This window comes from Cupressus sempervirens, chromosome 9 (genome assembly GCF_028749045.1).
Source record: "Cupressus sempervirens isolate cs-2001-9-10 chromosome 9, ASM2874904v1, whole genome shotgun sequence".
Lineage (NCBI taxonomy): Eukaryota > Viridiplantae > Streptophyta > Pinopsida > Cupressales > Cupressaceae > Cupressus > Cupressus sempervirens.
In genome coordinates this window covers 529,236,828-529,261,126 of record NC_143126.1, presented here as the reverse complement: position 1 = coordinate 529,261,126, position 24,299 = coordinate 529,236,828, and the positions used below count along the sequence as shown (strand labels likewise).

General features: G+C 36.4%; 1 protein-coding gene across 3 annotated transcripts in view; it reads right to left on the bottom strand.

Annotated features, from left to right (window-relative positions):
- Positions 1-24,299, bottom strand: part of NRPC1 (nuclear RNA polymerase C1) — a 309,786-nt gene that overhangs the window by 151,552 nt on the left and 133,935 nt on the right. For all 3 annotated transcript variants that reach the window (XM_089800899.1, XM_089800897.1, XM_089800898.1), the window contains exons 13-15: positions 22,262-22,450; positions 21,549-21,750; positions 12,078-12,171 (exon numbers count right to left, since the gene is read on the bottom strand). In XM_089800899.1, the coding sequence (XP_089657025.1) occupies positions 12,078-12,171; positions 21,549-21,750; positions 22,262-22,450 (485 nt within the window). The remainder of the gene's footprint in view (positions 1-12,077; positions 12,172-21,548; positions 21,751-22,261; positions 22,451-24,299) is intronic.

Below are 24,299 nucleotides of genomic sequence, written 5' to 3'. Positions count from 1 at the left end.
TAGTAGTATGTTAATCTACTAAGTTCCTCCAGCTATGAATTACTGTTTAATTTAAAACTTTGAATGATATATGGTGGATATCTCAAATCATTATATATTCTAAAAATTTGGTGAGTATGTATGCGTTTTTAAGAATATTTTGAGAAATTTTATATTTTCAAATGTTCAATAAAAGTGTCAATATATTGTCGATATTTTCCCCAAGTTTTTGCCGATTCCGAGTTTTTCAAAAAATTTCGGCCGGCCAAGATATTGTCGATATCAATTTTTTAAACTATGTTTACAACAACGGACTTGGGCCTTCATAATATCCCATCTCCCACACTTCCATGCATATGCTTTTACCACTCATTTGTGTTGAACTTGGTATTGCTGATTTTGACAGAGTGGAAAAAAAATTAAAAGTTTTGAAAACAAAAAAGCATTATGACAAAAAATTAATAAAAGAAAACAGCATACAAATTAATTAGAAAAATGTTAACAAACCAGGGGACAGGACAATATGGAGAACTGTTTTCCTGCTTTTCCACCTTTGCGATTTCAAAATAAAAAAAGAAAGATAAATAAATTGATACCGATTTGAATCGCTGAGAGCATCTTAAAATCTTCCTCCAATCCCTTCGCACTAAATGTTTTAGTCACATAGAAGATATTTTGCGTTTGGAAAATGAAACTAAAAATGTCAAAAAATAAAAAAATAAAAAAAGCGAATTGCTAAAACTTTTGTAACACGTGGCTACGCAAGTCCACTAAAAAAATTATTTAGCGCAGAAAAATTGGCCAAATCACAATGAAAACTCAATCAGTGCTTGGCCTGACTCACTCCTAGCTTGGTGCAGCAGAAAACTGACAAATAGCAGCGAGTCAGCCAAGTACTTGCTTAGTTTCCCAACTATGGTTTCTTGTATGGTTTTAAAGCAAAATGAGATATTGGTTCTATGATGAACTACTGCAATTTGAATGTTTTCACAGATATTCTTAATTCTTCATATTGTAACTAAAAGCATCAGTGCAAGCAAAAGAAAATTGTGAGTAAGCAGATCAGGCTTTGATGTGTGAAGGCAATTAATTTGTAATGCCCCTTGGGACAGCTTAGGCCTGTTAGGCATAGATTCGTTCAAATTTTAATAGGATGCATTTAATTTAATGAGTAAGAAAACTGTGTAATAGTGTTGCCCAAAGTTTCCGAGACGAGCACAGCAGAGGATGGTGAGATAGGTTCCTGGGATGGCAATATTTTTTTGCCAAAATTGAGGACGGGCAGTGGTCCAGGGTGGGGGTGCAATATAACATTTAAGAAAATTATAAAATATATAAGGAAATTTGCAAATATACATCGCATTCATATGAAATCATGGATAAAACATACCATTTAAACATCATAGAACATAAACATACAAGCTCACAACATTCTGTAATGTCCCCTTTTTAGCATTCATAGCATGATGTTGTCATTAGCTTATTTTCCCATGGTCCCGTAGCCTAACCAGGACATTAAAGGGACTTAGAGGCCATTTGGCCTAGATAGTTTTAGTTGCAGGTCTTTCTGAGGGGTTTTGAGGCAACTTTGGGCATACTTACTATTTATAGTAAGTCATCTTGGATATGGTCGGACATCCAGTAGCAGCAGTATGTCGATGGTAATTGTTTAAAATCGACAAGAAGACTTGTTTATCATTGATAAGATTTGTTATGCATTGATAAAGCTATTTTATAAAGTTAAATTTAAATATTTAACTTTATTAATGCATAGACTATAATTTGTGAAAAATATTTAAATTAAAAGAGTCCCCTTTATTTTATAACACATTGGAGACATAAGTTACATAAAGGGAGTTATCTTTTATCCCACATTGAGAAAACGAAAGATGGAGCTCTTGTGAGAACATTATAAAAGAAATGGAAGAGCTTCTTTTTAGCATGCTTGAAAATATCAAAGAAATTGGGAAATTTTTCTGGAGATTATGTCTCAATAGTTTGAAAAACGAAATCCCTTCAAGCTGAAAATCTTGACGCCATTGAAAGATATGGTCTTGAGATTCAACAGAGTAGCAGTTTGAAAAAGCAGATACGAAAAAGCAATCTGAAAAAACGGAACTGAAAAAGCAGGCCGAAAAGCAGTCCAAAAAAGCGGAACCAAAAAAGCAGGCCGAAAAAGCAGTCCGAAAAAGCGGAACCGAAAAAGCAGGCCGAAAAAGCAGTCCGAAAAAACAGTTTGAAAAAGCAAATTGGAAAAGCAAAGCAGAAGGGGCAGCATTGAAGAAAATTATTACAACCATCTACAATCAAGTTCCTTTATTAATATTGTTTTTTTTGGGTGTTATAAATTTCAACTGTAAGTGTGCATTATACCAGCATTATCATTTTGTAATCCATGTAAATGCCAAAAGTCTTGGCCATATTTCATGAGCGTTGTATTAGAAATTTCATTGCAAATTAAGAAGATAATAGTTGCTGGTGTCATTTAAGCAATTCAATATCATTATTTATCAGCTAGTTAGTTTGCATACCAACTGTTTGTAAAAATGTCAGTTGGCTGTAAGTATTCATTTCTCATGCTTAGATCATATATATGCACTGAATATTGTCAAAATTAGTAGCACACTCATGTTAGGTCATTGTGTAGTCCATTTGGAGCCTTCTAGCACAAGATTCTCATTGATGCAAATTGAAAAAGAGTCATTTAAAGCCAGCTGAAATACTATATCAGTCATACGTCCCTTGCATGCGAATTGTTTGATGAAATTCCTTGAGCTTTCATCAGCATTTTTTGAGAGCAAATTTGAGGAGGGTCATTATAGTGGTATCAGAGCTTGCTTGCAAAGTGTTTGACGAAATGTCAAACAACTGAAGTATAAAGATTTTTGGTGTTTGAAGAAGTTATAACCTATTGGGGTTATTACACATTCATTGTTTCAAAACACTACATTCTTCTGAAATTGGAATATAGTTACCCGGGGACATGTCCCTGATTTATTTTCAGTCGTTCCTGTCTTGAGAACGTCTCAAAGACTTGGGGACACCTAGGGGAATTTGATTTTGACTTCTAGAACAAATTAGACTTTGACTCTCAGAGTAACACAAATTTGACATATGAATTCTATTGATTCTTATATTTTAAGATTTTATTATATATAAGGACATGCTTTATCCATGTTTTCATATAAATATTTTAAATTTCTCTATATATTTTAACTTGCCCTATTGTTATGTAGCTGTCCCCATTTGTTGTCCCCTCCCATCCCCAAAATTGACAAAATTTGTTGTTGTCCCAGAAACCCGTCCTGTTGTCCCCTACTGTCCCTGTCCCGGAAACTCAATGGAACATAGGTCAATATCATATATGCATGTTATAACAAAAAATATGTAAATAAGTTTGACAAACAAAACCAAAATGCCCAAAGGCTTAGTGCTGCCATATTAATTCATTTTCAATTTAAAAATCAAAATACATAAAAAGTAAACACAGCACGTTGTTGCTCCCATTCCGATTTAGCCAACTTTGCACCAAAATCAAAATCATCTTCATCATAGTTCGCGAGACGAAGGGCATTCTCTTCTAATGGAACCTAGCCAATCATGTTGATGTCTCCTCATCAAACTAGGTTGCATCTTCAAGATCAACATCCTAGCGTAATGCTAGAGTTTGCTTATGCTCTTGAGTCTAACGTTTCTACTAAAATCAACATCCCCGAGACTCCTAGAAGTCCCCTCTTTTTGGGTGACATCTCCATGTTTTTGGGGTGTCCCCATTAGATTTGCAAAATTGTGGGGTGGGGGGAGTCTGTTGGCCATCAAAAAGTCCCCAAAACATCCCTTGTACAAAGACGTGGGAAATAACGTCGAGGGTGCATCCCTGGGTAACCCTATTATTTATATGTTCATTAACAAAATAGAGATTTTATCATTATTATTTTAAGTTTATGTTAAGCCTATTGACACCAATCCTCAATAGGCTTTCCCTCAAAGTTAACAAATCTCAGACCTTTAGCCTTTCTTGATGCACTCAAGGCACTTGAGTTCATTGATCCCCACCAAATTTTGGAAATAACTAATTAGTTGGAATTTATACTAGCATCTCATTGATTTCATCTTTGACTTCCCTCCTTTAATGCTAAAAATTATAATAACTCCTAGCATTCATATTCTACTAGTTTAATTAAACAATAATTTTCTAGTATACATCACTTAGTATTATCAACTAAATAATTCCCAATTTCTGCACATAACTAGGATGGGAGTATAACCAATTGCCTTTGAACTATATGGATATCTAATTAATACTTGATTATAATGTATGCATTAAAGATGTTTGTAGAGAGCAATTACTACAAGAAGTTACAAAATATCATACAACTATTACTATCAGGCTCACCAATATACCATACCACAATGTTATCCTAATGGAGGCGAGGAACAGTTTTATTTTATTAATATCACCAAAACATGAATGTCAAAGTCCAAGTATCAATCTACTTATAAAGGGTTTGGTTGGTTAGAAACCAACCAACACACTCCCCGCTTCCTAACTACCCACTAACACAAGTACAAAATACTTAAATTAACAAATGCTGACTACAAACCAATTGCCGACTACATATATCCCCCCCCAAAAAAAGAGTCGTCTTCCAAACAACAACTAAAACAACTGAGAAATGTTTCAAGAAGAAGGATTGGAGGACATCCCTGGACTTGGAGTGCCTCGCAAGCATTGCAGCTCCCACTCTGTCGTCTTTTCCTTAGTACAAGCACCCTAAAGCACCCGCAAAGTATCCATCTTTTTAGCTTCAGCTGCTGCCAACTTTGCTTCCAACTCAGCTCGCTCCAACTGCCAACCTACTAATAGAGTCATCTTTTCTGCCTGGACTTTCTTATGAAGACGTTTGTCCCGTTGGGGTTCCACAAAAACACCCCGGAAAGCAGTCTCTATAGCAGCCAGAGAGGCCATAAGAGGAGAGTAACCAACCTAGGTCTGAGAAATGATAGAACGGTTGGTTCAAGTACTGGCAATATCTTCCTAGCTATAGTTACTCTGTTCTAAGAGACCCCAATCTGTGTAGCAGTTAGTTCGCATGAACTGGGTTAATGTTGCAACTGCGGCGAGTACACCCTCCAATTTATATGACTGCACATGCTGAAGGATTTCCTGGGTAGAATGCTCCATAGCCCGTAACTCCGTAAGAAATCCTTCTGCCTAAGCTGCAAAAGAAGCTAGAACCAAAGATTCCTCATGCCCCCTCTATATCTCCACTGGTTCCTCAAGCCGCGAGGGCACAGGGGATGACACCAACCCCTCTTCTTCTAGCAGTTTGTCAGCCTCTTCTAAAACAGTATCTGCTCCAGCCATTAGCACCTGAGTACCTAGAGAGGAAGGGTCCTTCGATTGCTCCGCCACATCCATCTTAAAAACAAGAGCCACAGGCTAGACCGCTTATGGCCCAAGAGGTGTCTGTAGTTGTACCTTCTGTCCACAGTGAACTTGTCCTCTTAAATCAATCACCTTGGTGCGAGTAGGCTGGTCTGGGAAGTGTAAAGGGGCTTGATTCCTGGAATAGATAGCTTAGAAGCCCTCCATGTCGAAAAGTGTCTTGAGCCACTTGTTGTTTTTAAGCTGGCATCTTCGGTGGAAGAAATTGGTGGTACCACAAAATCACCAGGTGGAGAAGCCGCCTGAGGAACCTCAGCGACACCCATAGGAAGAGGCCCTGTTGTAGGTGGCAGAAACACTAATTCACCTGGGGTAACCTGTATGTGACTCAGGCGAATCTCGGCTGCTTGGGAATTAGAAGAGGAGGAATCTGTATCACCTGCCGTGTCCTCAGAACTGACTTGGTCCTCATCCTCTTCCACTACTACAGCCTATCGTGCCTTCTTTTTGGTAGGTTCACCACAACCCTGGGAGCCCACACCCAAGGTGTCTAGATGTAGCCAATAAGTCATCGTTGGTTGGTACAATTCCACTCTACTTGCTGGTACCAATGTCCCACGATGTTCACTACTAACTTGAAGTCGAACTGCCTCCAAGAACAAAGCCACTGCATGATGGGGCATGTAGAAAGCCTTATGCCGCAACTCCAAAAATTCCTGCCACCTATCAGAAAGGAGTTGAGCCCAGTTGTAAATCTGTCCTTGGGATAGACCATCCACCACTGGCAATAGCCAAAGAGCAATATCAAAATTGCGACTGCTAGCCGTGAGCTTACTTTTTACCAAATCGACCACGCAATGCCATTCCTCATTTGCAATGAAAACCTTTCTGAGCCCCCGACTATTCTTCAGAATACCTTCCCATTCTTCATTGGTAACATCCTGGTGACACGAGTTTTAGCCATTTCTGTTTGTCTTCTCCTGTCATAGGTGCTTTGCTCAACTCCTGTCCCCTATTAGGGATTCCAAAAACCATACTAAGTACTTCAGAGGAATAAGAAACTACCACTTGGTGCTGAGCATACTATATGACAGATTGATGACCTACTCCATCCTACCCCGTAATCAAATCTCAGAGGATAGGTTCAAATTCGTGCAAATCAAAGATTGGCATAAAGATGATCTTGTCCACCTATGCTTCGACCAATGCCTTCCGAAGAAGATGATCTGTGTCTGATTGTTCCCACCATGCCCTACACTCACTGCCGAGCACACTTTCAAAACTGATACTAGAAGCATTGCTCTTCTATGACAGTTTAGTCTTGCCTTGTGCCATGATTGACTTATGAGTTCTTGCCTGTAAGGCAAACGCTTTAGTAGCTTTGAAATCAACAATGTGGCCCCGGCTAGGATTGCCCATACTTAACTTCACCATGTCAGACGAATATGTCCAATCTACAATCTGCCAACATGTGTTGGGATATCTCAAATGACCACCCAAAAGAACTGTTGGCCACGTGCTGCAACAATAACCATACACTTCAAGTAGAATGTTGATTTGTAAAGAATTTTTGTAATCAGTATGTTGTCGTATAGCAGTCGTACGGCCACTCTTCCATACGGCTTCACCTTATGCCTGTTGGTACGGAATTCCTCTGTATGGCCACCCCTCTGTGCAATGTTCCTCGTACATTGTTTGTATGTTGGATTCCAACTCCACCACGTCTGCCCTTCGTACGCTAGATGTCATACGTTGTCCTTGATTCTGAAATCTATTCGTACGAGGATAAGCCGAATAAGGATTTCGTACGCTGCCCTTTGTACAACTGATATGTACGGCTGTAGCCCTACCCCTTCCGTACATTCTGATAGGTCGTACATCACCTTACTCCTCTGTCCAGACACATCGTACGCCCACAATCCTCTGCCCTGTACTTGTACTCGTCTTCCTCGACTCGCTTGGTGGAGAAAATATGACTTTGGCTGAAGTCTAGGGGGTTTATAAAGTAGGCAGAAACTTTTCGTTCTTTATATATTTTCAATTTGGACCCATTCACCAGATCTTTAATTGGTTGATTATCAAGGGTAGCTAACTTTACCGCTCCATTTGCTTTTATTTCCATTATTTTGTAAGGCCCCAGCCAACGAATTTTAAACATACATGGCTTAATTTCATTCTTTCTGTTGTACCGAAGTACAAGTTGCCCTGGGTGAAAATTCATCATTTTCAAATGTTTATTGTGCCAAAATTTTCGTCACTTCTAAGCCACCTTTGTACACCATTGGGTGAATATTCTTTTTTCTTCCAACTAGAGTGAGTGATATAGGCACTCCTTGAGACTTTCCTCGTCATTTAATCTGTTCTGAATGGATGGCTATCCTTAAGCTCGGAACCACATACTCTACTAGCATCACTACTTCCTACTCGTACATACGCTGAAGTGGGGTATGTCCCGTAGTAGCTTTATAAGTTGTCCCAAGTGTTCTTCTTGCCAGCATCCAAGTTTGCATAGCAATCTATGGCAATCCCTCTTAATGTGGCAGGAAATGCCTTCAACCATTCATTACTATCATTCTCCCCGTTCGCTTTCCATATAGTTATACAGGTTTTGCAATGGCAAGCAGGGTCCTCTGATCCGTCCCCTGTAAATTTAGGCATTTTTTGTTTATCGACTGCCATTTTCTTTCCTTCTTGTCACCTTCCTAATGGAACCCCTCCTCCTAAGGGAACACCACCACTCGGTGGAACCCCACTTCCAGATAAAACACCACTTCCTAATTGAACACCCTCGCCAAATGGAACCTTACTTCCCGCTGGAACACCCCCTCCTGATGGAAGTTTACCTCCCGATGGAACACCACTTCCGAATGGAAGTTTACCTCACAATGGAAGATCACTTCCTGATGGAAGTTTACCTCCAAATAGAACACTACTTCCTGATGGGCTAGACTCCTGACTCCTTAACTCCTCTTGAGGAAGTTCTTGCCGTTCAGGGGTTTCTAGTTTCCAACACCCGGACTGCCTTTGCGGTGTGTCTGAAATAACCAAGTTGGCTAGTTCCTCAATAGTATGTTCAATCCACCCTTCTTGACTTTGATGGGAATCCCCTTGTGCTCTCCAGTTACGACGTCTCTCTTCTTGCTGCTGGAGACGTAAGGTTCTTAGGGTGACTTCCTCCTCAGTTTCATCCTCTGGTGTTGTCCTCCAGTATTTATTTGGAATTAGGAGCATAAAGTAATTCAGTGCCTATCTCCCTATCTTGTCTTATTGGGTTCCTCTCCTTTGGGATTTTGCACCCTCTTAGTAAACCGTTGAAGAACTTGTTGCCTTCTTCTTTCCCTCTCGATCTATGCTCTTTTGTCCTCAATATGTACGACGTTCCTTGCCAAAAACTGAGGAACCTATCCTAGGAGATCATGCACCACCGGTGGCATGGAGAGTTCGTCGTGTACGGTGCTCTCAGAAACTGTCCTCTCACAGGCTTCCCTTTGCACGTACTGCTCAACCACAACCTCCCACACTGTCAGCAAGTCGAGTGTCAACTGATCCTCCCTTGTTATTTTCTCATCCTCTCTATCACTATTAGTAATTTGGATATAAAGTATAAATGGTCTTCCCATTAGTCCATCCTGTCAAGCACAATACCTCCAAATCCAAACTTAGGCAACAGCGCCAAAAATGTAGAGAGCAATTACTACCAGAAGTTACAGAATATCATACAACTATTACTATCAGGCTCACCAATATACCATACCACAATGTTATCCTAATGGAGGTGAGGAACAGTTTTATTTTATTAATATCACCAAGACATGAATGTACAAAGTCCAAGTATCAATCTGCTTATAAAGGGGTCGGTTGGTTAGAAACCAACTAACACACTCCCCACTTCCTAACTACCCACTAACACAAGTACAAAATACTTAAATTACCAAATGGCGACTACAAACCAATTGCCGACTACAATGTTGATCGACTCTTCTAAGTCTCGACACTTAATATACTGTAATGCCAAATTACTCCTCTAGAACTCTGATGTTCTCCTTATTTCTTTCTTCCAATCATGCTCCAAATGTTCTTGTAAGTATATTTATATATTCCTTTAGTGATGGGGTGAGATGCTTGAGACCTTCTTAGCATCTCCTCCCTTGTGATGGGGAGCGATGCTTGAGACCGTCTTAGCATCTCCTCCCTCGTGATTAATACTTGTTAACACTCATATTACCTTCATTTAATGATTACAAACTCATATTGACATATTATGAACTCCAAATGGATAGTTATAATTTCATGATCACATGTTACGATTCCTAACAGTATCACCTATTATGAACTCTTGACGGAGTGTTATGAGCTCCAACGTGGATTAGGGTGCAATGAGAGTCATTTTTATTTAATCATATGTAGTGCATGTGAGCAAATGAGGATATCATTGCGTGTGTGATTAGTCGATGGCATGTAATATGTCCTTAGTCAATGCTTCTCTACACTAGATTGTCAACATGCATGTGCTACATATCGTTCATTACTAATCAAAATTGATCATTTATTAGATATTTATTTATTAGTTAAAAATTAATGATTATTTATTTGATCAGCAGTTATCTTTGAGTACATTGCAGTTATTTCTATTTCATGCTATGAGGGGGGTGATTGTTTCCTTCGTCCCTCATTGGATCTCTTCTACGTAGGTTGGATAGTTTCTTGTCTTGGGGTGTGTTCGTTTGGTTGTTATTTTCCAAGTGATTTGTAATAATGTCCTTCCCACTAGTATTCCTAAGGTCACTTATTGAATGGTTTATGTTCAGCGATTCTTTCATGAGGTTCCGGGTTATTTCATTTTGCTCCATAAGCTTTGGTCGTTATCTCCATGAACATTCTTAGTTCATTGCTTAATGTTTCATCCATTATACTGTTTGTTTGTTTTGTTTTCTCCTTTTCCAAGGGTCTTTGCATCCTTTGGCTTTGGTGCATTAATAGCATGGCAGGATGAAACTCTTATAAAAATTGTAATGTCCCCCAGGACAGATAAGGCCAGTTAGACATAGATTTGTTCAAATTTTAATAGGATGCATTTAATTTACGAGTAAGGAAACTATTTATACATTCATTAAAAACATAGAGATGTTATCATCTATGATTATTAAGTTGATGCTAACCTTATTATTATTATGGGTTTAAGACTGACGCTTTGAATGTAATCAGGTTGCTTAGACACCAATCCTCAATAGACTTTCCCTCAAAGCTTACAGATCTAAACCCTTAAACCTTTCTTGGTACGATGCCCTCAAGGTGCTTGGGGTTGTTGATCCCCATCCTATTTTGTGAATAACCCATTGATTGGAATTTACACTAGCCTCTGCCTAATTGCATCCTTGACTTTCCTCCTTCGATGCTACAAATAATAATAAGTCCTAGCTTTCATTCTATTATATACATTGCTTAGTATTTTAATTAAATAATAAGTTTCCAGTATACATCATTTAGTATTATCAATAAAATAATTCCATGATTCTGTACATGCCTGAGATGAAGTATTACCAGTTATCTGTGAACTGTATGGATAGCTAATTAATACTTGTTTATAATGTATGCATTAGAGATGCTGATCAACTCTTTTGAGTCTCAGCATTTAATATATTATAATGCCAATTTACTCCTTTGGAACTCTGATGTTTTCCTTATTTCTTTCTTCCATCCTACTTGGAAGGTTCCTGTAAGTATATCCGTATCCTCCTTCACTGATGATGTCCAATGCTTGAGACTATGCCTCCCACAAATGCACCTCTTCCCTCATGATTAATACTTGTTAACACTAGTATTACCTGCATTTAATGATTACAAACTCTCATAGGCATATTATGAACGGCCAATGGACAGTCAAACTCCTGATGGTATCTTAGAATTCCCGATGGTATCACCAATAATGAACTCCCAACGACATGTTAATGAGCTCCAGCATGGATGAGGGTGTGCGAGACTCGAGAGTTATATTTGTTCAATTGTATGTAATGCATGCAAGCGAATAAGGATGTCAGTGTGGCTAAGATTATTCGATGACCTCATATGTCCTTAGGAAATGCTGCTCTACAGTAGGTCATTGACATACATGTGCTATGTATCATTCATTGATAATCAACACTGATTATTTATTAGCTATTTTTTAGTTAATAATTAATCATCATTTATTTATTTGATATAACTATTAATATATTTGACTAATCACTCAATTAATTATTTTAATAATAAGATTGGCTTTTAATTAATTGATCTATTAAATATTTATACAGATGGGAATATTACATGATTAGTATTAAAATGGTATAAGGGAATCAAGACAGAACAGGTCCCTACATGTTTGATTACTAGCATGCACAGCTAAGATGCTTTGCTGAATTCAACAATTGGCCTAAATATTATGAGGTAACAATTAATAGTAACGTAATTCTTGGCATCTATTGCAAATGTCCCAAGCATTTCCATGCTCCCACATATCTCTCCAACTATAACTATAGTTGCTTATAAACTATAAATAAAATACCTCATCTCATAATGTTGACTACGTATTACTTTGGCTTGTTAAAACCTTCCCAACACAAAAGGAACCACCAATACCAACAACTTAAATAAACGGATTCCTTATTCAGCATTTTCATCTAGATGTAATAAAGATTCCCTTCTCTTCTTCTATGAAATGTTTTTCTGTTACCTTAATTTTGCGAGCCGGTTCATACAACACGCAGCACCATGCGAGTTATAGTCCCTAAGAAGAATAGTGAATAGTCCATTTTTGTTCCCATTCCCTGCAATATATTAGAAATAAATCAACCAGATTTAAAAAGCCATTCAGAATCTCAAGAATACAAAGATACAGGCAACTACAGTTCGACTAATAATTGTGGGACTTAAACATATATTAAGATTTTTGGGGTTAGCTGAGTAACATAAAACTGAGAATACACAATAATTTCATATTACCATGCAAAGTAGTTTCATCCATACAATCCAGGGACAATGGGCAACGGAATTGCTAAAATGCATCCAGGTTGAAACTAAAATATCCATCTACAAATTAAGTTACCATTGATAATCATAAGATCAGAAACGAATCAAGAGGATCAATAATTTGATATATTAATCAAAGTGGAATTGTAATATATATTGTGGGCATTATACTTGTATTTTATTCTCTCTGACTAGTTCAGTCGGGTTTAGGTACTAGTATAGGTGAATATTGCTAGGGAATAGCTACCACACAAAGTGTTCTGTTCCAATCAATCTATATTTGATGGAACCTAGACATGGGTGAAATACAGCCAGATTGGAATTAAAGAATCATCCTCTGAAAGAAAGTTACCATAATATGACAAAGACAAGAATCTGAAAACACGAAAGCAGGTCACAGTAAATATTATGACTGCTTCATTTATTTTTATTAAAATGCATTGTGATTTATGAGAGATATCTATAATAGTTTCTTGGACTCATTCACATTTCCAAAAATCTCAATACATTATTTTAAGACCTGACTATGTTGAGGGAGTGATGCCTTGTCCATTACAGGGCTTGGCCTTGCTCAAGGCCTTGCACCTTATGTATTTTTTGATCAGTGGCAAAGAAAAGTCATTTGTGCACCTAGGGTAAAGAAATACTTTTGTAGGTTTGTTGGCTTAACTTTTGTCTGTTGGAGTTTATAAGGTTTTCGGTATCAGCTTTCAGGAGAAAACAGCAAAGCAAAGAGTTCGGCAACGGCAGAGGAGATCTCAATAGGTTTCTGTTCCTTGCTACATTTATTATTCCAAACTTTCAAGTATGCTTTGTTATAGCTACAGAAGCAGCAGTAAGTTTAAGACCTCTAATTGTTTCTGATCCTGGAAAAACAGACTCTCACATTCATGTTTACAATAATGGACATGATAATAGGAATAGCATTTATCCCTTTGTAGGTTGCACTCACTGATTCAGAAAGACTAATTGGGGAATCTGCTAAATACCAGGCAACTCTGAATCCTGAAAAAAATATTTGATGTGAAATACTTGATTGGAAGAAAGAATAACAATAAGGAGTAATCATTGTTCAGCCTTCAACAGAGGTGGAACTGTATTAAGGATATTAGGCATACTCCAGTCACATTGTACTTGCAACAACTAAAAATTTTGCATATGTTCCATGTATTTAATATTCTGTGTTGCTAAGTGATTTTTTATCTGTCGGTCTTTGGGTTTTGTTTTTTCTCTTGAGGAAGGTTATACTTTTAGTTTTGGGATTGTTTCAAGTTGTTTGGCACCCTGACTTGTTTATTTTTGCTTTCAGACACTCTCCTTCTGAAGACCTTTTACATTTAAGTCTCGGTCCAATGGACAATGTCTTCCTTCCGTAACCTCAACTTGGGGTGCTGTTTTGAGTAATTGTCAACTAAATCGTGTATTTCCTCTTGTAAGTTACTCTAATGAATAAATGGCCCAGATTTCCTATCTTTTCCTTCTGAGAGATAATTGCACACTGAATTTTTAAATGCTTTGAAATAACTAATTCAACAAACATAAATAACTGCATACTACCAAAACGTTACTGAAGGCGATTCATTTGTATCTTACAGTGCACAAAAACTTCACGTAATTAACTTATATCAATAAACAACAGATAATTGATAACAAAATAGTTTAAAACGAAAGCTAGTAAAATATTAGATTCTCATATTAGTGGGGTGAGATCTAAGATAGGTGCTAGTCATATTTCAGGGTCATATAATTCATCTTGCCACAATATAATCTTTGTGCAAATTTGTTTCTGGATTCGATTGTGTAAATATTTTTGCATCAATGTTTCGGATCACACTCTGTGATCCATCATCAGGATGAGCATGAAAGCTAAAAGCTCTTTCATGCTCATCCTGATGATGGATCACAGAGTGTGATCCAAAATGTTGATGCAAAACAGTGAGGAATAATCACTTGGAAACACTAAATATTAACCATATGGAACATACGCAAAATTTACTGTTGTTGCAAGTACAATCTGACTGGAGCTTGCATAATACCTTTAATAGAGTTCCACCTTTGTTGAAGGCTGAACAATGATTACTCCTCTGTTGAAAGTTTTGTTCATTTACTCTTTATGCTCTCTTCCATGCTCATCCTGATGATGGATCACAAAGTGTGATCCGAAATGTTGATGCAAAAATGTTTACACAATCGAATCCGAAAACAAATTTGCAGAAGATTATATTCCAGCAAGAGGAATTATATGACCCAGGTATATGACTAGGACCAATCTTAGGTCTCATCCCACTAAATTCTTCCAAATCCATGACATTTTACTTCAATTTGGAACATCAAGAAGTCTAATTCTTACTCCATTCATATGCTAGTACTTTCTAAGGCAGATTGATTTATGGTAATGGTTCTAAGAAAGGAAGGAATAATGATCTATTAGAGGCCATGCACATATATCTTAAGGTATACAATACTTCAACTACAAATAATTAACTTTAATCAATAAACAACAAAAAAGTGATAATAAACTATTTATAAGCCAATAGTAGTAAAATACTAGTTTGTATAGTCTATACCTTTCAAGCAAACGATTATGTTTTTTCAAGAGGAGTTGGATGATCTTTGAATGTGTCTAGGACCAATCTTAGGTCTCATCGCACTGACCAGTTCCATTTTCATCACCTTTTACTCCAATATGGAACATTAACAAATATAATTATTACTACTCCATTCATATGCTAGCGCTTTCTAGGGCACAGATAGATAGTGGTTCTAAGAAAGGAAGTAATAATATTGCCATCCATAGCGACCAAATAGATCAATGGGAATTAAAATTAACCTACAGACAACAGCAACAGAGTGTCAAAATACGGCTTATAATTGAAAGGCTGAAAGGTGTTTTGTCAAATGAAAGAAGGGGTCAAGTCCAAGGTGGGAAAACCGAAAAACCCTCATCCTATCAAATGAGAAAGAACATATGAGACCCACAAGACCATAGGAGAATTAATCATTTGGGAAATAAATCGGCTGATCAAAAGTATAAGATCTTTTTATAAAATTGGGAAAAAATGAGATTTACAAAAAAACTGTAGAAGATTAATAATTTATTCTCATATGCTTAATCATGATCATAAGAAAATGTTATTGATATCTAATAAGAATTAAAGAGACATGTCTCTACGGAGACATGCCTCTTGATATCATATACATATGCACTAAGAAGGTTACTTGAAACACACAGAAATATAATAGTGCTATTACAAGTTATAGAAATGACAAACCTATTAAAATTTAGCATGATATCAAAGCCAAGTTGGGAAGAGATTTGTCATTACCTACAAATTGATAGGATGATGTAACATTACTACAGCGGCTTGACGAGAAAGAAGAGCCACAACAAATCAAGAGTACGAGTACTATTACGAGTTGAATGATCTAATGTCAGGATAGAACTTTTGAATTTAACCACAACTGGGAAATGAACATAAAGATAGTTCCCGAGAATAGGATACCACAATATCAACCCATGCATATATTGGAAATCTCTGTCCGGCGCTACATTTTCAAATGTTACATTATACTTGGTTTGTTGTTTCCATGTTTAACAACAATAGATGTGCCTCAACACTTATTTTCATGCCAGGCGGGTTTTGAACAATCACCATATACGCAACATTTGGAGTGTTGCCCATTTCCAATGCATTCGGGATCCCAATAATTTGTTTGTATGTGTAGATACTACAAGAGCAGAGATTCAATCTAATATTGAGGTTCGATATCATACACAACTTGAGTTTGCACCACACGATGAGGATTTAGGTACCTGCAGCAATAAAAAATGGTCCACCAAACTGCATGGAATGTGAATCGTTGATGGGCCCTGCTTTGTTGTTACACGTGTAAAAATGATGTCATGAGAGCAGACTTTGTGGTCGTAGGGCTCTACTAAAGATGCACAGCTTTTATCATGGCAAATAAATTCATAAGACACCAACGATTAGGCATCAAAGTAGTAATAAGCAAAAAGGGCAAGTGGTACTAGATGCTCCGTCAAGTTGTTCTCTTCCCCCTCTAGTGGATATGTTGCATTTGTCAAAGTCCTTCCCCAATGACACTCCTTCCTGACTAGTTAAATTCCAATCCCCCTGCAGGTAAGAAGATAGAGAGTGTCCCGCCAAGTGTTAGCGCTATCGATTTGGAACTATGAAATGTAAAGTTTCAATTCTATGAGATGAAAAGGACAAGAGAACATATGCAGGACACAATACCCTCTACACACACACTTGAGAAGATCCATGTGGGCTTCCGCCTTGCATATGCTTATTCTTGTTTGACATCTCCAATGAAATAAATGCTGCCAAAAAAATATTAACTAGTTTAAGCACTGATAATAGACTACAATATATATAAATATGTGTCATTGGCCCTACATCTACAATATAAAATATAGATGTCATCATGTCTACGGTCTCCCAAGTGACTACTAACCACTAACTAGGCCCCAATAAATAAGAATGAACTAAAAAATGTAGACAGAGGAGAAACCTCAAGTGAATTCAGAATAATATTAGAACACAGAGCATTTCAAAAATTAATCACTTACCTTTGCCCCAGTTGCAATTGCCAATGTACTTAGCAGTCTGAAACTTTGCTATCAATTAGAATTGAGATATCAGAACCAACTAAACCAATTGTGTAAAATAACACTAATCTATGAATATATTTATACCAACCTTCTTTGGCGAATTCGGAAGGAAGCTTATTTGGTAAACAAATATTTGGCGAAGCCTGCATAATTATAACATGTCTTATGTAATTTATGAGGCGATTATGTGTCGTCCAATATTTTTTTATGATTAATACAGTTGGGGAAAATGGCGATGGTTAAAGACATGCATCTGCAAAATGCTACCGAATTTGGGGTCTCCTCTAAATATCTTTCTAACAAAATTAGTGAATATAAGTCGTCAACTAAGATAAGCTTTGGAAATTGTAGGTGACATTTTTCAATTTACCATGTCCAAAAATTAGATTCTACGAAGCCAAGTTCGCACCTGCAGCCTGAATTCGGGTCTGGGTTCGCACTGGTCCAGATTTGCATTTAGGTTTACTACAGGTCAAAGCAGGGTCCAGGGTTCAGACCGTAGGTCCGTTTGATTCCTTGTTGGCATGAATCCGGGTGAACCCAGGAGGACCTACAGCAATAGGGTCCAGGACATGAAATAAAGCAACATAAAATATTGTTTTTTTTAATATTTTTTTTATGTAAAGAGCCTAGTAAAAAACATTTCACTCATCTAATCTCTCATTAGCTCTCTCATTTTGGTGTGCCCATTATGCAAGTTTTAAGAGAAGGTTGTAGAGATTGTTTGTTCCAATGACGAGGATCTAGATATAGTTGCAGACAGAGATAAGTCATTGATCCCTCATTGTTTGATGACCCATTTGACCCTTGAAGGGCGTTTGATACTGTGATCATTGAAAAGCTATTAAACACTTGTCATTTATCATTATGTTTCAAACTTTATTATTTGATGAACTACGCTATGTTTTGAAATCTCATTTTGCAATGTAGTAATACAATGTATGATTTTTCTTACAATCATGAGCATAGATTAATGAGCAGGTATTTAATCCATATCTTTGACATTTGGCATTGACCAATGACCAAGCAACATACATTCATACTATGAAATGACTAAGTTTTGCAATTATTCACATTTCTCTTATTTTTTGTACACACTCACGAACCCACCCACCCATGAACCCAAATAGGAAACAATAAATTGTTCGAACCCACAAACGCATCCCTGAACCCAAATTGGTAACTTAGATTAGATTGTATTGGCAATATTGTGAGAGAATAGGAGAAAATTACATAAACGGTTGGGTGATGGGCTCGGGCACTCGACCCAATATTTATAAAATTCGGGCAACACAGCCAACCCAATATACAAATTATATTCACAAAATCTCGGGTTGCCGACATGAGACATTTGCCAATTGGCAAATATTCACAACTAAACTTATTCCTAACATACAAAGTACAAAACTGAAGCCACGTGCACATACTTGAAAATCTGAATCTCAGAGACAATTATCACTCTGTATGAGGAAGATACTTCCATCAGCTCTGCAACTATGTAGGGAGCTCTCAAACCATATATAAGTTGAATACATAGATCTCATCCAAAGTGGTTGAAAAATCTGATTATTTATAATTTATTATTTACTTGTCAAATTTTGGACAGATGTTAGGAGTAAATTATGAGTAGATGGCAATGCTTGCTGTTAGGAGAAGTAGTCTTATCTTGATAGATGCTCCCTTGTCAATGTTTGTACAAGCACTAGGAATGAATAATGCAATGACTGAAAGCAGTCTACAATTTGTTGGTCTATTTTGTTATATTGCTTTGATATAGGTAGTTTTATCATTTGGCACTAGTGCCTACCTGTAACAGAAAGTCCGACTCATAACCATTTTTGGTGAATATCTATTGATATTGACAGCTATACCAATGACTAACAAAAAATATTATTCTTAACCCCCAAACATAGTCAAAGGTTAAACTATGAAGAAAGGCGACCCTTCATCCAATGGAACAACAAGAATTAAGGAGGTTGTGGCAACTAGTCAACTTTAGAAATCAAGAGCAAAAACATTAGAGAATTCAAACTAGCTATGAACATCCATACAAAAGAAAAAGTGGTCCATGATAGCTACAAATCTTCCCTTTCCAAAAACGCACAGGTCTGTCTTCTAGACCAAGTTCAGGATGAGGAACTGATAAAGCTTCTCTATATAAGGAAAGTTTTCATTGAAACACAACAGGAGGCAACTTCCTCACAAACAAAGAGAGAGATATATATGAGATCAAGCTTTGAAGCATTGATGAGATATTCATAGAGAAGGAAATGAAGCCAAAAACTACATGGAAAAAGTTTGGAGTGGAGAAAAGCGAAGCTGAGGGCATCACAAAAGTGTAAAACACTGAAGCCGCTAGAGAAGTCAAAGATTGTCATGTGGCCAAGGGTGCTAAAAGAGCACCAAAATATGGACATCAAATATTTATTCCATATTAAAATAGCAGAAAGCTAATGAATGAAAAGTAAACAATAGCAATAATGAATTTATACTAGAAAAGCAGATTCTGAGGGCTGATACCACAAATTAAGAGGTGATGAAATAGAGTGAGGAAAAAGCACTCACTCAGAAGCAGCAACCTAATTAATTATGTACATCTAAAAATGCATATCTTATTAGTGTAATGATTAAAGAGTTTGGATATATGTGTCCTTCAAATTATAGTACAAATGTTTTTTTAAGTTTTTTCTTGGGTAATTTATTTCAATTACTTCCTTGGAAGGTTAGTATAATGAATTGCACATACATGGGATTCTATTTTTTTCCTTATCCTCGTATATTTAGAAACTTGGGTAAGCAATCCTCAAATCTTTGGTTTACACCTTATCCTTATGCTCATTGGATCTTAATAGTTAATAGTAAAATCTAAATTTTTGCACCTCTCTTTCCTGCATGTTAACACAATCAAAAGAAAACCATTGTGAATTCTTGTTTTTCATAATTTGATTTCAAAATCATTTCCATTTACAATTTTAAAAATCCTATTTGTTACACTAAGATTCTGGTTATACACTTGCTTATAGATTCTAAAATGGCACAAAAGAAATTAGTGCCAGGAAGTTTAAATAGTTTCAATATATTACAGATTTGAAAAGGCTAGTAAGCTTTGCATGCAATAACAAAATATGCTCTTCTCTTTTTCAAAGAAGCTATTAAGCTTTGCATACAATAACAAAATATGCTCTTCTCTTGCATTTCCAGATAATCTAGCCAGAGAGAAAATTTTACTAGAAATTATTTAACCTTTGGGTTTTTGCATGTGTGTTCCTTCTCCATTATGGTGATTGAAATTCTACTCGATATGCAAGCACCATTTTCAACCATTCCACCACGTCTAAGTGTCTCATGAAAATTACATAAGGATTTTGTTTCAATAGAATTGGAGATTGTATTATAGAAGATCTCGTGTACTCAGAAATGAAACATTTTAGGTTAAACGAACCATTACATTGCATCTAAAAGGCCAAAGAACCCCCATTTTCATATAAACATTGTAATTTTGTTTCTTAGGATATGTTTATCTAAATTTTAATATCGTGAATGTTAGTTTACTTCTAGTTTTATTTTCCATGAGTTTCCTTTTCTCCTTGGCTTCATAAATAAAGAAACCTGAATAAGCAATCCCCTAATTTTTGGTTTACAACTTATCCTTATCCTCATCAGATTCACAAACTACAAGGCTATATATTTGTAGCTCTTTTTCCTTCTTGTCAGGGTAATAAAACAAAATCATTGTCAACTCCTATTTTCCTCTTGGATGCTATGTCTGTTTTTTGGTGCTTTGCTTTTAAATTATCACTTCCATTTATTTCTAACAATTGCACTTGTTGCACTCAAATTTTGGGTTATATTTCTGCTCACAAGTTCTAACATTTGTGTCTCTGTGGTGTCTTTTCGTGATGAATGAATCAAAGGAGAAAGACAAAAGAAGCAATAGCACGATGGATAAATAACGAAAGCCAATGACTTTATTTGTGATATCTTTCTACAGGTGGGATATGCTAAGAGCTGAAGTATGAAGATAACCATACAGTTGGGAAAGTAGATCATTAAATTTGATTTTTATTCAGCATTTCTCCATGTTTTTATGATGAATGGCCAAGAGGACACAGTTTCTAATGAAACAAAACAAAAAACAAAAATTTCAGGTATGGCAAGGCTTTTTAATAATTTAGTAAACAAAACAAACTTAAAGACTGTGAACACTTTGAAATGAGAAACCCCTCCCTTAGATCCCTGGAAAAGGGGATGTATCCTTCAAGTCCTTAAATCTCTAGAATATTATAGATGTTAATCAGACCTAGACAACACATCCATGTGAAACACTGTTTTAGCATGTCACATTTATTCTCCCTGTCTGATTGATCAACAACTACTAGCGGTTGGTATCTTTTAAAGAAATTCAAAACTAGGGTCCTTAGTCCTAAGTAACTCTGGGAAAAAGGAATATCATAAAAGGCGCCACCTCTTTTATATAGATCACATGGCACTTATTGGAATGTACAGAATTGTCCTCAAACACATCAGGTGCATCCATACCTAATGTTGCTTTTCCAATTTGTCCTGAAAGGAGTTCGCTGTTGCGAAAATATACACATCCATCATTTGGGCACATTGTTCCACGGTCAACTTTCTTGTCATAGTTTTTTTCCATAACAATTAAGTTAACAAACACCCTCATCTTTGCATTTGGACGAACAAGGACACTAAATAGCTGCTTCCCAGTCCAAAGTTCAATAGGCTGCAGAAAGGGTATGAAACAAATATTAGATAAGCTTTTATTTAAAAATCACATTAAATGTTATTAACAGAATAATGATATTGTAAAATACATTAAAATGTATTACACATTCTACATTTCCTTGTCCATGTTTTAGACACAAATAAATATTTAATGAAACTTCACAACACTCTTCTTTATGCATCAAGACATTGAGATATGTACATGAATAATCTCATAGACACTACGAAATATATTTTCTCAATATTCCTAGGAGAATAGAAAGACTTCACTCGTGAGAGCATCCTTTAGATGACAGATCTATATGTCATAGATAGTATTGCCACAATTTATTATATACATGAAAAAAATGATTGGTTATCATGTATAACCTATATAATGGATGGATGTATACAAGGATATTATGGTTCTGTATTCAGGACTAAAACACTGATTGAGATGAATCCTACATGTCAAGAACATGAACAAACCATCAGTAAGTTCCAAACTGTAGCAGCAGAATTTACAATACCTTCAAGATGGCAGGTGTAGGTAAATCAATATGTTCAGACGCATCTCCCATATAGGTACACATGAGTGAAAATGCAGCACGGTCATAAAATGTATCCTTTCTTGTAATTAAAAATGAGGAAGTTAGGAAATCTTGAGTGGACGCAATCAGGATTTCTCCATTTTTTGGTGTACAAAGATTATTTTGTACCTGTAATTTGCATAATTCAAATCCATAAAAACCTGATCAAGGATAACATATCAGCTAGACTACACAACCTATAATAGCAAATTGAAAAAAATAAATTAAAAAAAAACTTAAACTCTTTTGAGGGAACATAAGGTAGATATGAGGTTAATGAAATATCATACCAAAAATTCAACTTATAATATACATTACAAAGCCAACATACATTAGATTCATTGTCATTTCTCAGGAAAGAATGAAATGTTAAACTGATTTTTACAAAGTCAACATACGTTAGATTCATTGTCATTTCTCGGGAAAGAATGAAATGTTAAACAGATTTTTCCCATCCTACTTTGGCTGAAACAAGGACTGGCTTCCATGTCCATGCATCAGTGGCTTCTAACAAAAGCCGGGGATACTTTAAGGTGTAGTTGTGGCATTCAGTGAAACAAGTAAAGCTATTAGTAGATGCATTGATCTTTAAAAGCTACTTGAGTTTTATTTATAAATTTCAACTACAACAGTAATCCACTCAAGATATGTAAGGCAATAAGGAATGCAGGGGATAAGGCAATAAGATTTCACAATTACCTCTGATGAGATATTAATGATGCACCTACAAGTAACGCAAGGCCAAAAACTAAATGTAACAAGCCACTTGGTGCTTTAACGGGCATTTCTGAAATTTTGCACCCCAAGGTTCTTCGGAGGCACACAAAGCTGCAACCTGTCAGTGGCTACTACTCTTTTATGGTTTTTGTGTGCAATCAAGGTCTAATCAAGGAAGGTTCCAAGTGTCGCATACATGGAGTTTTTGAAACTAACTAAAGGATGGAGATTGGGGCAAGTTTTTCCCATATGACACCTGTCGATGTTGCTCATCATCAACAAAATGGTATCATTTTTAAGGTTGTTAAGCCATAATGATGAATGTTGGCAATAAAAGCCACTCTTCCATGCATGGGAGAAGAAAGCATGATGAAGACATCATGGACTCAAGCAGTTGCAATTGCTCCCATGATGAAGTTTCCACCTGGCACTATACGCTGGAGCCTTCTGTTACATCCCAAATTTTGCTACATTAAAAGTAATCTTCTAGCCGTTGAAAAATTCATGTCAAGTTAGTTGTTCAATAAATTTGTTGAAAATAATGGTTCATGTGAAATTGATCCATCGATAAAGTTGTTGAGATATTTTGATTTTTGTGAAATGGAAATTCAGTTATTAGTTAATGTTTCATGTGACATGTTAGTCATTATGATGGAATTGGAAAATGAATGTCTTACAAATGGAAATGATTATGTGATATTCTATTATTGGAAAGATGTTATTACTCGGAATCATTTCCATTTTGCAAGAGCACAATGGCAAGGGGAAGTGTTGCCAAAATGAGAGTTAGGAAGGGGACACCCAAATCCACTGTCAAATCCTCAAGTATGAAATTTAACCACCTAGACCAAGTACGAAACAGCTAGACAAGCAAGAAAGTACAAAGGATGACCATTGTTTATCATGCAGGGTAAAAGAATAATTAACACATGTAGTATAGCACGATATAACGCAAAACATATACTTTATTCATATAAGCAATATGCTTATTACAATAACTCCAATGATGATTCAAGGTCTATTTCGGATGGTGTACATATACCTTTCCAAAGGGGTGACTCAACCGTCACGCGCCCGTTTGGATACAATTCTACTCGTCAGCTACAATATAGATTTTACAGACATCATCCCCCCAAAAAGAAAAGTCGTCTCCAAACGACAATACAACAAAACTCCAAAAATAAACAACTAATTACATCAATGCATATATACTAGATAGAGGGATGTGTCCCTAGCGTAGTGGTTGTCCGCACCCTCAACT